This window comes from Cyanistes caeruleus, chromosome 15 (assembly GCF_971803275.1).
Source record: "Cyanistes caeruleus chromosome 15, bCyaCae1.hap1.1, whole genome shotgun sequence".
NCBI classification, from domain to species: Eukaryota; Metazoa; Chordata; class Aves; order Passeriformes; family Paridae; genus Cyanistes; species Cyanistes caeruleus.
The window spans coordinates 6,974,065-6,989,494 of NC_141715.1; the positions used below are offsets into that span (position 1 = coordinate 6,974,065).

At 48.7% G+C, this 15,430-nt stretch overlaps 2 protein-coding genes across 2 annotated transcripts; one reads left to right on the forward strand and one right to left on the reverse strand.

The window, feature by feature from the left end:
• The first annotated feature begins 1,175 nt into the window (after nucleotides 1-1,175).
• Nucleotides 1,176-6,748, forward strand: MRNIP (MRN complex interacting protein). The gene is made up of 7 exons (XM_086852151.1): nucleotides 1,176-1,278; nucleotides 1,389-1,448; nucleotides 1,559-1,656; nucleotides 2,848-2,917; nucleotides 3,207-3,343; nucleotides 3,583-3,685; nucleotides 3,898-6,748. Exons 1-7 carry the CDS (start codon nucleotides 1,219-1,221, stop codon nucleotides 4,444-4,446), a joined length of 1,077 nt encoding a protein of 358 aa, XP_086708277.1. The 5' UTR covers nucleotides 1,176-1,218; the 3' UTR covers nucleotides 4,447-6,748.
• Nucleotides 4,975-15,037, reverse strand: SQSTM1 (sequestosome 1). Its single transcript, XM_086852150.1, has 10 exons — nucleotides 12,311-15,037; nucleotides 9,543-11,774; nucleotides 9,093-9,473; nucleotides 8,866-8,961; nucleotides 7,863-8,092; nucleotides 7,595-7,751; nucleotides 7,069-7,158; nucleotides 6,312-6,556; nucleotides 5,887-6,094; nucleotides 4,975-5,275 (listed from the first exon to the last, which is right to left on the reverse strand). The coding sequence occupies exons 3-10, from the start codon at nucleotides 9,268-9,270 to the stop codon at nucleotides 5,118-5,120; spliced, it is 1,362 nt and encodes a 453-aa protein (XP_086708276.1). The 5' UTR covers nucleotides 9,271-9,473; nucleotides 9,543-11,774; nucleotides 12,311-15,037; the 3' UTR covers nucleotides 4,975-5,117.
• Between the last annotated feature and the right edge of the window lie 393 nt (nucleotides 15,038-15,430).

Below are 15,430 nucleotides of genomic sequence, written 5' to 3' on the forward strand. Positions count from 1 at the left end.
TTCTGGACCAGGTGTTGGTGAACACGCCAGGGGTGATGTTTGCTGCTGATGGTCGTTAATGGTTGTTATCTTTAGTGTATCTTCTGTGCTACTCCAGTCTGTTGAGATGTTAAGTTCATCACGAGTGAGTGCTGAAACAATCCTTTGAAAAGCAACTTAAAATGCCTTTCCTCCGGGCAAGGGCAAATGAAACCCCTGACTAAAGTTATATAAAAATTTTTAAACTTAGTATATTTTCCAACAAGTGGACTTGGTGTGACTGCACTCTGACTTTTCTTTCCTTCCTTTTTTCTTTCATTTTTTCTTTATTTTTAAAATTTTCTTTATATTGTATTTTTTCTCTTTTCTCCTTTTTCTTTTTTTCCCTTTATTTTTCCCTGATTTTTTCCTTTCTTTTCTTTCCCCTTTCTCCTCGCCTTTCTTTTCCCCCTTTCGCCCTCTTTTTCCTCCCCTTTCTTTTTCCTTTTTTCCCGTATTATTTTCTCCCCTCTCTCCCCCTTTTTCTTTATGACTCTGTAGATTTACTTTTTACAGAGACCAGCCCATGTCCAGGCCGGTGCCGATGCGGACCCGAGGGTCGCGCCGCGCCAGCCGGTGCGAGGCTGAGCCCGGAGCTGCGGGCTCTGCCCCCGTCAACGGCGCTCCGGCCGGAGACTGGATGGGTTTGGTTCTTGGGCGGGGACAGCCCGTGCCGGTGCCGGTGTCTGTGCCGGTGCCGGTGCCGGTGTCCGGTCCCGGTCCCGATGTCTCTGCCCGGTGCCGGTGTCCGGTCTCTGCCCGGTGTCCGGTCCCGGTCCCGGTGTCTCTGCCCGGTGCCGGTGTCCGGTCTCTGCCCGGTGTCCGGTCCCGGTCCCGGTGTCTCTGCCCGGTGCCGGTGTCCGGTCTCTGCCCGGTGTCCGGTCCCGGTCCCGGTCCCGGTGTCTCTGCCCGGTGTCCGGTCCCGGTCCCGGTGTCTCTGCCCGGTGCCGGTGTCCGGTCTTTGCCCGGTGTCCGGTCCCGGTGTCTCTGCCCGGTGCCGGTGTCCGGTCTCTGCCCGGTGTCCGGTCCCGGTCCCGGTGTCTCTGCCCGGTGCCGGTGTCCGGTCTCTGCCCGGTCCCGGTCCCGGTGTCTCTGCCCGGTGCCGGTGTCCGGTCTCTGCCCGGTGTCCGGTCCCGGTGTCTCTGCCCGGTGTCGCCGCCGGGGGGCGCTGGCGGCTCGCGCGGCGGTCACGTGGCCGCAATGGCGCAGCGGTTCTGGGTGCTGAGGTGTTGCCGCTGCCGCCGCTTCCAGGGGCAGCAGGTGGGGACGGGACGGGACGGGACGGGACGGGACGGGACGGGACGGGACGGGACGGGACGGGACGGGGGCAGTGGGTTCCGGGCGCTGACCCACCCCTCTGTGCCCTCCAGGCCAAGCGCAGCGGGCGGTGGAGCTGCAGCGTGTGCGGCCAGCAGCAGGCCGTGCAGAAGGTGAGGGCAGCCCTGCACCCTCAGCCGCGTGTGCTCGCCCTCGGTCACACCTGGGCTGTCGCTGCACCTCCTGCTGCTCCCTCAGCCTTGTCCTCATCCGTTCTGTGCAGGTTTATGGGCAGGGCTCGGGCCTGGAGTGCCGGCGCCATGTCCAGAAGCTGAACTTGCTGCAGGGTGAAGCAGAGGAGGCGTTGGGTTGGACATCTTGGTACAGTGTTTAACCTTTACCTGCTCGTTGCTTTTGATGTGCCGCAGCTGATGTGCATCTTCACACACTGGGTGCCTGTTGGCCAACCTGAGCACATCACAAGAAGGTTTTCTGGCCTGTTGAGAAGCCTTGCTGGTTTTGGCCTCACCTCAGGAACAAGCTCTTTGTTTCTTTTCATAAGGATTTCTTTCAAATAACTATAGGTGATCAATAGCATGTGTTGGTTAGGCCTTTACTCATTAGTATGTACCCAATAGGGTTTGGGTTTGTTGTGTTTTGTGTTGTTTTGGGTTTTTTTTATGGGTTTGTTTTTGGTTTTTTATTTGGTCTTTCTTTTGATGAGCTGACTGTGGAGATGTCCCTCTTGCAGATTACAGTCCTCATCAGATTACATCCTCAGAAAACGTCCATTTGAAGAAGCTGCTGCCTAACTCTTGGCATTTAGGGGGTTCACACTGTGAATCTGTTGAGTAATCACTGCTGCTATTGATAAAAAACCTAGTGCAAACACTTTGGCATAATTCCTGCTGGGCTGGAAAATCTGAGTAGCACCTTCCTGTTTATTTAATATCTGAATCTATTTATAAATCATCTAATCTTGAAGTGGTCTTGAACTGGTCCAGCCTCCTTTTTACTCAAAGTTATTTTCAGAGATCAGTCACAGGTAGTTACGTAAGTTAGTTGTGACTACACAGTGCTTCACAGTTAAGCTTGGAGAAGAAAACTCATTGTTCACTTTATCAAAAAGTGTTGCTATTTTTATTCTCAAAGAATTGTGAAATTCAAAATGTTATGAAACAACTTCCCTTTTCCTTGCTTTCATGGGAAAAACATAAGTGAGTTTAAATTGTTGTACCAAACACTGTTATATCCCTAGTTATGATCCATTAAAGTGTTTAATTTCATAATCACTGGCTTTAGATCAAACCTGCAATTCTATATAGCAACAAGGAGGGCTCTAACGAGAACCTCTAACTAGATTTAATCAAGTATTTATGCAATGTATCTTGCAAATCATTAATTTGGTGTAAGTTTTTCCACAGATCCTGGTTTTTTCTGACATGTCTACTATCCAGTGTTCTTATCCATGCTTTCTGTTGAATCCCTTGTGCTATGACTGGGTGATTTGAAGCCTGAAAATCAACAGACAGGAGTGTGTTCTAGAAACTGTAGTTTAAACCTCTATTTTAGGTGTGTAGAAGACTCTGTAAGTGACAGCAAAAATAAAGCAGCACAACATGAGGACAGTTCAGTCCAGCAGGTAAGATCCCTACAAAGCTGAGGTAAATACAAACCCATTCTGTTCTGGGTGAATCCCAGTGAAACCAGTGATCCTCCTGTTACATGGTTCAGACAGCTGAAATGGTGTGTCAGATCAGAGAGGCTCCTGCAGAAACAGAGGGAGATGTACACAGAAACTGCTCCTGAAACTTCAGGGGACTGAACCTGGGAATGCCATACATGATGTGGGGCATTCGGCCCCTGCATAACGATACCAAAAATGAGAACCCCCATGTTTTGCTGTTGTTAGTAATTCTTCAGTGTTGTAGGAGGGAAGGACAGAAGGCAGTCGTTGGAGTAAATATCTGGACCAGGAGAGTGAGGATCAGGAAGATGGCAAGGAGGAGGCAGCTCTGGAAAGGCAACAGTTCTGTTCCCAGAGAAAGAACACTGTGGGAGAACAAAGGTACAGAGAGAACTTGGTTTTGTAATTCCTGCCCCCGAGTGGTGACACTTGATTTGGAGGTGTGGGAGGGAGCTCATCTCTGAGATCTGAGATAAGGTGCAGGTTGCAGTGTATGACCTGAGCAGGGATTTGGTAATTGGGGATAAAGAGCCATCCATTTTATGAACCTCTCTAGTGATCTGTGAAAAGAATCACAGTGGATCTAATGTATCCTCTTTGTTAATGGCTTTCTTGGCCAGGAAACACCTGAAGCACTTCCTATCCAATGATGTTCCAGAGCATGCAGAAGAAAGTGGAGTTTCTCAGCTTGTCCATCAAGCCAAAAAAGTTAAAACCACTGAGGTATTTTAGTTATAAAAGATGCTCCTGCCTTCTTTTGTATCATCATCACTTTGAATTTTATGAGTCTTTCTCCACTTCTTCAAGCAAGCCAATGAATGACTGAGAAAAAAGTGTTGGGGGTTTCTCTCTGAAAGGTTTTATTTAAGCAAAGCCAATGCCACCTTTACTGCTTCTATGCTGCATTTATAACCGAGTTCTCTCAATTCTTACAGCACAAGAAATGCTTTGTAGCAGTGCCTGATGGACATGATGGAGATGCTGGTTCTGGAGGCCGTGTGGTTCCTGCTCTCTGCGAGGCTGTAGTGCCTGAGGAAAATACACAGCCCCCAACTGCTTGTACCAAACCATCCAAGTGGGGAAAATACCTCTCATTTTCAGACAACTGTAGTGAAAATGCTGCTGCAGTGACCATGGCACTGCAGGAGGGCAGTGGAGGTGTGGGGCTAGACAGCACTGCTGCTGGCAGGGCCTGGGGGTGCTCAGGGCAGGCTGGAAGAAGTCTGCCTCAGGGTACAGGTTTTGAATTTAACAAGTGTGTTGCTAGCACTGAAGATCAAGCCCTGAGACTGCCCAGCAGCAGGTGCTCAGTTGAGGAAGTGTTCAGGGAACCTCAGAGCCAGATGCTCAGGGTGGGAGCTGCTGCAGGGACCACTGCAGGAAGGGCAAACACCCTTGTGAACTCTAACCCTAGGCTAAAGATGAGCAGCCGTTCTTGTGAGCAACTCTTCTGCACAGGTGAGGAGTTTGATGATGACCTCTGACATGTCTTGCTTATTTCTAAGGTATTTGCTATGTTGTTTACTTAGAGTTTTGAACTAAAGGTGGTTGTACACAAAGGCATATAGAACTGCACTATTCAAGTTGTTTACTTGCTTGATTGGTTGTGTTTGGGGGGAAGGGAAGGAGGGGAAAGAGACTTTCTCTCAGGTTACAGTGTTGTCTAGCAACCTCAGCAGCTAGAAATAGGAATGGAAGTAGGTCAGCTAGGGGAGACAAAGCTCACAGGGCTTTAAGGATTCCTGGCCTGTACAATTAAATTCTGTGATTGACTCCTTACAAACTACAGCTCTTTTTCCCAAACTACATCTCTGTTGAAATCTCCCATAGCAACCCTTTCTTCCAGAGCTGCGAGCAAGCTCTAGAGCAAGAAAAACATTGGATTGCTCTAGTCAGGGCAGCCCTAAGTGTACAGCAAAGTATGTGCAAAAAGGCAGTCCTAGGCTGCTTTGTGTTTTTAGCCTCATCTGTAAATAATGTAGCTGTGATACTGAAATGCTCACACAGACACATCACATGCAGTAGTATTTATTTTTCCTCCATTCTACAAGCACTTAAGAACATGAGACAGAAACCCAGAGTAGGAAGAATGATGAACCATAATAACTCATGCTGCAATTTCTGCTTTCAGCTAGAAAAGTGCTTTTTGTTACTACTACAAGTGAGGTGGCTGCTTAGAGTACTGGATGGCATCTAGTGCTGCCCCAATGTCGCAGTTCTTGGTCTGCAGGAGCCGAGTGAGCCATCCACCCTCATCGGAGAAGCCCATGGAGAGCATCTGGGACAGGGACTCGATGAGGCGAGGGTCAGCTTCTGTGAAAGGAAGAGTAAGAGTTAAGCTATTTCATGTAATTGGAAAACCAGGCAAGGCTTTAATAGCACTCTGAGAGGAGGAGACATGCTCATCTTTATCTCCCAGGAGTGCAGATGTTTGAGATAAACAATACATAACCAGAGCTAAGGAAAGTGCTTAGTCAGGCTCAGCTGGCCTTGCTGTGGGGCTCAGTGCTGCTGATCTCAGCTGAGAGGCCTTGGATACTGTTACTGGCTCCCATCAGGAAAGTGCTGCCCTGAAGCCACAGGATGTACTGGTCCACATCCTGCATTAAAAGCCTCTCGAGCAGTACACAGCAAGGACACGACTGAGGACAACACCCGTTTTGTGTTGCTCAAATGGTGTATTAGCCTAAAGTCAGACATCTGGTTAAGACTTAACAGCCCACGTTCAAGAGAGGAAACACCTGGTCATCTCTAACAGGGTGCAAGAGCTGCCAAACCTGCCCAAGTCAGGGACAGGTTTAGCTCTTAACTTACACAACCTTGGTTTCTACCACGTCTAAAACAATCTGCTTGTTTCAGGCCAAGTTCGCAGTTCTCAAGCCAAAGTTACTCTTAACTATGGAACCTGTACACACTCTCCCTACCTGGGGGGAGGTGTGGGTAGAGAGCAGCTTCTCGCAGCCCTGTAGGTCCTGGCTGGGGAGGATCCTGAGGCACATTCAGGGAGCTGGGACCGTCTGTGTCTGGCATTTGCAGAGACTGCAGTTCACCCGTGGAAGGATCCACTTCTTTGGATGATAAGTGGGTCCAGTCCTCCTCACCCCCTGATGAGCTGCTAGATTCACTGTGTTCCTGAAATGGAAAAAAAAAAAGGTCGAGGTCCTGTAGCGCTTTGCCAGGCAGGATGCACAGTCCTACCATTTGCCTTTAATACAAAGAATTGCATCCACAGGAAGTCCTACAACCTTTGCTGTAAACCTCTAAAAGTGCTGTATATCACTTAATCTGCTCTCATCTTCTTATTCACCCCCACACCAAGTAATCATACTCAGTGCCATAGTTCCTGTACCTGGGAGTGGAAGCTGCCATCTTCCATTTGTGTGGGCACAGGATCTACCACCATGTCCTGTATCTGTTCTGCAAGGACATTCATTTGGGTAGCAGACTCTGTGTTACTCCAATCTGCTGTGGTCTGAACATTCTGGGTTGAAGCACTGCTGGTTGCCTCAGCATTGGTCTTCTCTTGGTTGGCAGAAGTGGGAGTCACTTTGCTTCTCTGTCCTCCATGTTCCACATCAATATCAACTTTAATACCTAGAAAAGCATGTGAGGTGGACAAAATCTTCAGGGTTTTTTCCAAAGTACATGGAAATATGTACTAAATGATTCTAAATAGATCAATCCTGCTCTACACTCTTAAGGTTTCTGTCATCCTACAATTTGCCGTGTAACATGCAGGAATTAAAATGCAAAGCTTTCCTTAATAAAGAATAGCTAAGTACCAAATAGTTATCTTCCTCTACACAGACCATATACTTAAAGGGCCAGGGCACAAGTTACATCTGTGTCCACATAAACCAGGCAAAATCCAGAGTCACCACTGACTTGAAGTTACAATGCTGACACATTAATGAAATCTTTTCTCATTTTCTCTCAAAAGGCACCGAGTGGCTGTTCTAAGCCTAAGTATTATTAGTATCCAAGTGTAAATTAAGCCTTTGAGGCTCAGGAGGCAGCTCCAAGACCAGTCACAACAACTGACTGCTGCTCCTGTTGAGCAGACCTATATGCCAGTCTCAGGGACTGATAAACTGCAGGTCACTTACCCAGGGGGCTCAGAAAAGCTGCAACACTCTCCCCAACATTCTTTAGGAAGGTGACATTGGGGTCCTGAGGCTGGCTGTTAGTAGAAGCTTCTAGAAAAACAATTTCTATTAGCACACACAAGCTCAGAGGGAAAGGGCACCTGCAGAGGGTGTGTCTCCACAGGAGCTTAGCACTCATTCCTGTCACTGGCAAACATTAAGAGAACAAAGCACTGCCGAGAAAAACTAACTGAGCTACCTCTGGAACAGAAAGCCAGCATTAGCATTGTTATGGCTCATTAGCCATGCTGAAAGGCAGATCTGGAGTAGAATTGTGACATGCTTGACCTAACAGCTCGGCTTGGTTGGGTTCCAGATACTTTATCTGCATGCTCATTGGTTGCATGGACCTGAACACACCTTAAAGTAATCATACTTTGCACTGAGAGATGTCAATTATTTCAAGTGAATTAGATCAGTTCCTTTGTTTGCTTTCCCACCCAGACTCTACACCTCCACCACCACCTTGTCTACCAGGGCATCTCACCTTCTGCAGCAGGTGCACTGGGGGCTGCAGCAGTGGCTTCGGTTTGCTCCGAGTTCTGGCAGGGACCTGCAGGCCCAGGATACCCCCAGCAGTGCATCCATGGGAAGGGTGGAACACCATGGCGCATTTTACGGAGCCAGCGTCCTCGGGGAAGCCACTGTAAAGGGTGACATTCATCCATGTGACACTCGGTTCTGAGCAACTGAAACGCTCAGCTGAATTTGTCCAATCTCTCACTCATCAGTTGCCTTCCACAGATTTTGCTTACCTCAAATGGATTAAGCAGTGGGCTTTGGAACATCACCATGTTGTGCTCCTTGTGGATGCCTTTCCCCTCACAGGTGCTGCACAGGTCATAGTCTGGACAGACACTGCACTTGAACCTGGTCCCCACCACGGGTCCCTCACAGCCATCACAGATGACATTGGGGTGCACCATGTTGCGAGGGGGCTCCTGGCTGCACTGCGAGCGGTGCTCCCGCTTGCACTCCTTCTTCTCTGTTAAGGAAAGGAAACTTTGCATCAAAAACAGGTTACTACTTACAGACTGGAAATCAGGCAGGAAAAGCACAAACAGACCATCAGAGCAGTGCTTACTAGGTCAGTTTATTTTTACACTGGCTGCCAAAGCTAAGCTAGGCTCCTAAGAGACCTTAAACCACATGCAAAGAGGTTTTGCAAAGATACTTTCTCCTGAAACCAAGCATGCCTTATACTAAATATCTCTTGGCATCCTTATTTTAGATTGGTACTGCACCACCTCATGCTGGCTTCTCATCCTACCTTCCCAAGAACTGCAAGAACAAAATGTTTCTGGAGGAGGAATTAGGAAGGCGGATGCCGGGAAGCATAACATGAGAACAGGGACAACAGGTGTGGCTCATTAGATGGACTGCAAATAAAGCTTTGAGGGCATCTACCTGAACACAAGGGACTAGGGACCAACTACGCACTGGGAAAGTGGAAATAAGGGTAACACGTTGTCGTGACTATTTCAGATGCCAGTGCTAGTTTAGTGTTTCCAGGGAACGAGAATGACAACAGAGCCTCGCACTGGGCCAGCCGATAGGGCTAGGAGGAAACTCGTGGTTTGCTTATCCCACCTTAGATTCATGTTCTGTTATATTACATTGCCCTTTATTTAACCTCCCCCGCAGAGGCCGCAGCTTCCACCAGGCCCCTGCGGACACGGGGAAGGGCCCGAGCTGGCTTCTCCCGTTTTGGGAGCGCTGCCAGGAAGCGCTCAGCCGAGACCCGCCGTGCGCCCGTACCTTTGATATAAACACGGAACACGCCATCCCGCACATAGGGCATCGCCAGCTCCAGCTCCTCGTCGGTGGAAAAAGCGATCAGGTCCCCGTCCTCATCTGGAAAGGGCGAAGCGCAGGATGAGCGGGTGTCCCGGGGGGTAACGGGGTACCCAGAGCCCCGCGCCCCGAGACCTGCCACCCCCGGGACACCCCCCCCGGGGCCCGGCCCGCAGCGCAGCCCCGCTCACCCTTGTAGTGCATGCGGAAGGCGGGCGGAGGCCCGGCCCGCAGCAGCCCCTGGAAGAGCTCGGCCACGCGGTCGTAGATGGCCCGGTAGCGGGCGGGCGGCGGCAGGGAGAAGCGGCGGATCTCGCGGGCCGTCTCCTCCTTGCCCAGCAGGTAGGCTTTCACCGTCAGCGCCGCCATGGCTGTGGCGCAGCAGGAATTACAGCCGGGACACACACACGCACGCACAGGACGGAGCGAGCGGTGGCGACAGCGGCCCCGGCAGCCGCGCTTTTATAGCGCCACAGCACAGGCCACGCCCCAAAGGGCCACGCCCCTTCCACCCGAGCCAGGCTCCGCCCCCGAGCCAAGCTCCGCCCGCGAGCCCTGGCCTGGTCCTGGTCCTGGTTCTGGTCCTGGCCTGGTTCTGGTCCTGGTTCTGGTCCTGGCCTGGTCCTGGTCCTGGTCCTGGCCTGGTCCTGGTCCTGGTTCTGGTTCTGCTCCTGCTCCTGCTCCTGCTCCTGCTCCGTCCCCATCCAGCGCGAACGGGAAAGCGCTCCAGGCGCGTTTTCCTGCAGCCCGGAAAACCTGTGCGTCCGTGCAAATGCCCGTGTCTGCTCCCCGCCCTGCTCGGCCCCGGGGCAGTGCCAGGAGCGTTTGGGGACGCGCGCTGGTTGTGGTCCCCAAAGCACCAGCGGGGCCGGGCGGTGCGGAGTGAGGGCGACATTGCGACCTTCTGGGTGGCCGCCGGGACACCCCGGTGGGGAAGCGCCGGGCTGCACCGGCCCTGTCACCGCTCGGCAGGAGCCGGGATCCGCCTGGGCCATGCCGGTGCTGCCTGTCCCTCCCGCAGGCAAACGGGGCCAGCTGGGCCAGGGAGCAGAGCCGGGAGCAGCCAGCGGAGGGGTTTGCATGCCGAGCATGACAGGAATAAATAACTCTCCCCTGAACCCCGTGTTTCGGAAAGGGGGGCGCTAAAAATAAAGACACCGGTGTAAACACAACTGACATTAAGGGGGATGTGCTGTGGCCTTTCCAAGCTGGTTGGCAGCAGTGCTTTTTGCAGATCAGGTAGAGTTGACAGGCCTCTTAATCCGGCCGCAGGAGGGTTCAGCTGGCACAACACACCGTCTGTGCTGTCCAAGTGTAATTAAATAATGATGGATCAATGATTATTAGGTTCCTTGTTGGTGTTAATTTCCTCTCACCCAAGGGCCTGACCACTCTGACTCTTGGTGCTGTATTGCTTAGTTTAAGATATTAAGAACTTAGGAGAAACTGTGTCATGATTTATCATCTTCTGTAATCAAAGGAAGCATAAATTTTCATTTCCACGATGGGAAAGTAGTTTATTTTTTGATCTAAAGTATGTATGTTAAAACAGTTGTCCTTTCATATAACGACATTTTTGGCATAAGTGTGGCAATGTTGAAATTTCAACAAAATTTTCCTGGAAAATAGTATTTACAGTGGAAAGGTTTGCCCTATGTAGGTTAAAATGTTTTCTAGAAAATTCGATTTCTAGAAAATTCAGTTTCTAGGTATGACATAGCTAATATTGCCACCATGAAGCAGTGGGTTAAAGTTTAAACACCAGCAGACTCAGGTGGAAGCATGGATGATGTTCTGTAATAAATGATTCAGCAGCTTTTAGAACAGGAAATACTGAAAGATTTGGGCAGGCAGCAAAGCCATACTGCATTCACCTTCTCTTTTGCACGTTTGCTGTGTATATATCCTCATGTCTGAAAGTGTCAGTGAGAGCAGATAACTTGATGTTGTTGAATTATGTTTTTTTCTCCAGAACATCTGATGTGGCACCAGCAGAAGCAGGACATGCAGTACAGGATGCTCTGCCATGCTGGATCTGCCTCACCAAGCAGCATCTCCAGCATGCCCATCTCATGTCCTGTTTCTGAGCCCCCCAAGGGCTAATTTTGATCTCACCTATAAAGCCAAGGACTTGTGGTTTTGAGACCCGGCTCCAGCACATTCATTCCTTAGATTCTAAGTTGTTGCTGTTCCAGACAGCTCCAATTCCTATTCCCTTCTCCATCCCTGCCTGTATTTGAGGGGCGTTTGAGGCACAGGGGTTGTCCTCAAGTTGCTGTGTCTTTTCATTTCAGTTCTGTCTCCAGGCTGATTGATTGTTACATTTATAATTATCAAGCAATGCGCTAAAATAAAATAAAAAAATCAAAGTTTTCCTGTATCCACATTAATCCAGCTCTCCTGGTGGGACATGCTGAGTCACGCTCTCCCTTCTGGGTGTGACATCATGAACTTTTACAAAACATAAGGCAAACAGGCTTTCACCGGTCTGTTGCTGGCTTACCTCACCGATCACGGGACAGGGGTGACTCAGTGAGCTTCCTCCTCCTCCTCGAGGTCGGGGATTTCCTCTCACAAGTCCTTTTCCAGCTGGGACCTCGCTCTCCCCCATTACCTCCAGTTCTGGCTGGCTCTCAGCCCTCCGGAAAAGCCGTGTGAGGAGCTGTGCTGTATTCCCAGAGCCACTCGAGAAGTTTCTCCTGTTTGTAAGCGGAGCTGGATTTTAGCATTCTCAGAATGAAGCAGTGGCTGTGTGGGTATTTTCTTATGATTCCTTAGGAATCTCATAGCAGCACAGCAACCCCTGCCCCAAAAGTGGCTTGTTGGCCCCAGGTGCTGAGCAACCATCTTCACAGATGGATGTAGCAAAGGAACTGTAAAAGGAACAGGAAAAAAAGCTGTTGGAGTTTTAAAATTCAAGTTAGAGAGGAAAGGCTTAAAAAAGAGCAATTAGCATCCCTTCAGTGTTCTGCTTTCTCTCTACACCCACTTCTGCTGGGAAATGTTTAAAAATATTTGGCGAGGTTTTTGTTCTGAGGGCACAATCACCAGAAATACTCCTTCTGTCCAAACTTCTTATGTTTGCAGTAAAGCCCTGGGGGGAAGAAGGTGGGGTGGAGGAGAAGAAATCTTCAGTCTTTTCCTTGCTTGCAAACCACAGCAGAGGCTTGTGAAAAACGAGGTTCACATATTTTTTAAATAGAATTTAAAAGTTTAATAGAAAGACAATTAGGAGATAAAAATAAAGTATACAGATACGATTGGGTGTCTCTGCGTTCAGCCAAGAGAGCACACCTTACTAACAAAGGATTGTCCCTTAAAAACAGAACTCTACTACATATCCATAAATTCTCATACATATTTATACATTCTTCTTAAGTTGATTGATGTTCTTTTGTTTAGTTTTTACCTTGGCCCCTTCCCAATAGATCAATCTTCTTGGTGCCACTGGGTTTTATATCCTCCAATAACTGATGCAATAAATCCTTCTCTTGGAGATCTTGGAGGACAAGATAATCTTAAGAATGCAGGGGGGTCTCTGACTATCTTCTCAGTCTTTGGGTTATATAAACAAAAGTAGTTTGTGCTTTAATATCATGTTATAACTTAACATATATATGTATTATACTGTTATGTTTCATCAATAACAGAAATAAAAGAAAATATATTAATACAACAAAGTTTTCTAACCTTATACATATAACATTCATTATAATATTTACAAAAAGCCAATAATATGATATGCGCTTATAACAGGCTGATAGGGATTTTCCAGAGGAAATTTTCCCCCAGATCTTTGCTCCTGCCTGAGGCTCCCAGCACTCCTGGTGAGGAGGGGAGGGTTTGGTCCCTGTGCCCCCCTGGCTCTGGCAGGACAGTGTGTGGATGGGGCACTTGGTGCAGCCCGGAAAGCTGCACATGGTGCCTCCATCACCACACACTGAGATCCCACACGCTCCTTCCAGAGGCTTCTGGAGAGGTGCAGGATGCTCCAGCCGTGTCGGGTCAGACACTGGTGACTCAGCCTGGTCCCATGACCACTTCTTTCCTCCCCTAGCCCAGTGAAAACACTGTTCATGCCTCGGAAGCAGAACTCATTCCTCTTCCTCATTGGCACAGGCAGAACAGAAAGCTGAGCAGGGAGGTTTTTGCTGTCTCATTTTTGAGGCTGAGCTTTCCTGAAGTTTAGCTGTGCCACGTCAGGTGTTTACACAGGCTCAGCAGGTTTCTCATTGCTGTGGCAAGAAACTGTTAAGGACAGAAAACTCTGGGGCAGTTTTTTCACTGAGACAGAGGAGCAGACAGAAAGAATGGGTGGAGAGCAGGCATAAGGTACAAGCATGCTAGGGGTGTTATGCAGTTCCATATGGATTTTATGTTCCTAGAAGTGAAAAAAGAGTTTTTTGCAGCCTACGCAAATTGCTTGGGGCAAGTGTTGGTTTGAGAATCTGACTTGTAGCTTTTGCCCTGAATTAAAGCATCAACATGTCAACACTTTGAAGGTAAAGCACCCTGTTGTCATCTTCCTCTCTCACGGCTAAGGAGATTTGGAAACAGTTATACTGCAGTGAAACAAGCCATGGTGATGTCACAGCAGCCTGTAAAACATATAGAAAATGAAATTATTTTGTTTCTTGCATAAAGCAGTCTGGGAAGGATCAAGCCTAAAGATGGGCCTAACTCCAGAGCCAAGCTCTTTAGAGCACTAGATAAAATCAGCTATAAATCTGGATTACGTTTTATACCTAGACCTAATAAATGTTTTCTCTTTCTAATTTTTGTAACAGCCTCAGGACCTGTGGATTGCTATGGGAGTGTTTCCCATGAAAGCCCCTCATTTCTGCACTCAGCATTGCCAACATCAACTGTTCAAAGATCATGAGATCACCTTAAATAAAACCTTTTCTCTCTATTTGCTGCTGGGGTTTTGGGTCTCAGCAGTTCACATTTTAATCTTTCTTCTGCAAAAGGACCAAAGCTCAAAACTTGCTCAAAATTTGCTCAAAACTTTAAAAACAGAATAAAAGCCAAAACTGGGAAAAGAGGGATGGACTTCAAGAATAAAAGAGACCTTTGCAGGTCTGAGAGAAAAATTGCAGGTGCTACAATTTGGCTTAGTCCCTCATTTTCTCCAAAAGAACTCAAGGTTTTTATTATGAGAGGGTGATATGAAGCTCATTAATTTCTTCAGACTTTTATGAAGACAAAATATAACAGCAGAAATGAGATTAAACTTTATCCTTGTGAAAGAGTATAATTAATTGTCTTGGAGAAATTATTAATGTTCCTCTCTTCTCTTCCCCTGCAGACACACCACATATCCCAAGTGGAGGGAACATTTTGCACCTCTGAAAATAAACAGCCAACATTTAATGGACTACAACGTTTCCCCACCAGCAGCTCTTTCTTGTCTGCCCCCTTTGGGGGAGGGAGGATTGCCATTAATTCCTGTGGGCCTGCTGCTGTTCCATGTTCGGATGGGGGCTGCTTGGGCAATGCTTTGTGAAATCCAGGTCAGGATGCGCAGGTCCCCGGCCCACGGGCTCTTTTCAGCATTCCCGAGAGTTCTGCTCAGGGATTTCCCTGCTCAGGGGTGTGAACACAGCTCTGTTCTCGGCCCTGTAGCTCCTCCCTGGCTGCTGTCACTGGAGGGAGGCAGAAACTTTTGATGCCGTCCAAATGGCTCCCTCTGCCGATTTCCCTCCCGGATTTAATAACCATCGGGAGAGGCCATTTCAAGATTTGAAAAACGTGCTTTATTTCATGAACTGAAGAAAATTCTAAAGATGCAGTTAGGCAAGACTGAAGAAATGGGTGACCTGTGCTTTTCCTCATAAACGTGCACAGCCCTCAGTGAGTCAGCCCCTGCCTGCACCGTCCTGGGTGCTGGGCTCCCTTCACTGCTCACCTTTCCAGAAGGGAACCGTGGACACCTGAGGAGCCATTTGGCAGATTTTCCTTGTCAGGAGAATTCCCATGTCTGCCGGAGTGTTGCTGGGAGGAGATGTGCCCGGGGAGGGCAGCTGGGTCCCAGCTCATCCCTGTCTGCAGCCTGGGGTGGCTCTGGGGTGGCATGGGAGCACTGAGCACCTGCATCGCTCCTGCCTCTGCCAGGGGCACACGCCGTGCTCTGCACTGCACCCCAACTGCTCCAAACAATTCAAGCAGCACGCTTTGATCACTGGAAACCAGTCCTACAATATTTACATGTCTGAGAAATATTTACTTGCTAAAACAGCTCTGGGGAACGGGAGATGACAACTTTCGCTGGTTGAGGAGTTATGTACTCATGTTCAGGGCACCTGAGCTGCCTGACCTCATGCCCGCCCACAGAAACCAGTTTGGATGATGAAGGCAAATAAATGCCTGTGGAGCCTGACCTCACAGTACAGTCTATAATGAAATAACCTGGACCCATTAACAGAAGAAAACAGAAGCAAAACAATTTTGTAATTTGATTTTTTCTGTCCTTCACCGAGGCAAGCAGCTTGAGGTCACAACCCCTGAATGCCAGGTCCTTTGGAAGAAG

Coding starts and splice junctions, on each gene's coding strand:
- MRNIP (XM_086852151.1), top strand. CDS start 1,219: ATGGCGCAGCGGTTCTGGGTGCTGAGGTGTTGCCGCTGCCGCCGCTTC. Junction 1,279..1,388: donor GCCGCTTCCAGGGGCAGCAG/GTGGGGACGGGA, acceptor TGTGCCCTCCAG/GCCAAGCGCAGCGGGCGGTG. Junction 2,918..3,206: donor AGGACAGTTCAGTCCAGCAG/GTAAGATCCCTA, acceptor TCAGTGTTGTAG/GAGGGAAGGACAGAAGGCAG.
- SQSTM1 (XM_086852150.1), bottom strand. CDS start 9,270: ATGGCGGCGCTGACGGTGAAAGCCTACCTGCTGGGCAAGGAGGAGACG. Junction 7,752..7,862: donor CACTGCTTAATCCATTTGAG/GTAAGCAAAATC, acceptor CACCCTTTACAG/TGGCTTCCCCGAGGACGCTG. Junction 6,557..7,068: donor AGCTTTTCTGAGCCCCCTGG/GTAAGTGACCTG, acceptor ATGCTTTTCTAG/GTATTAAAGTTGATATTGAT.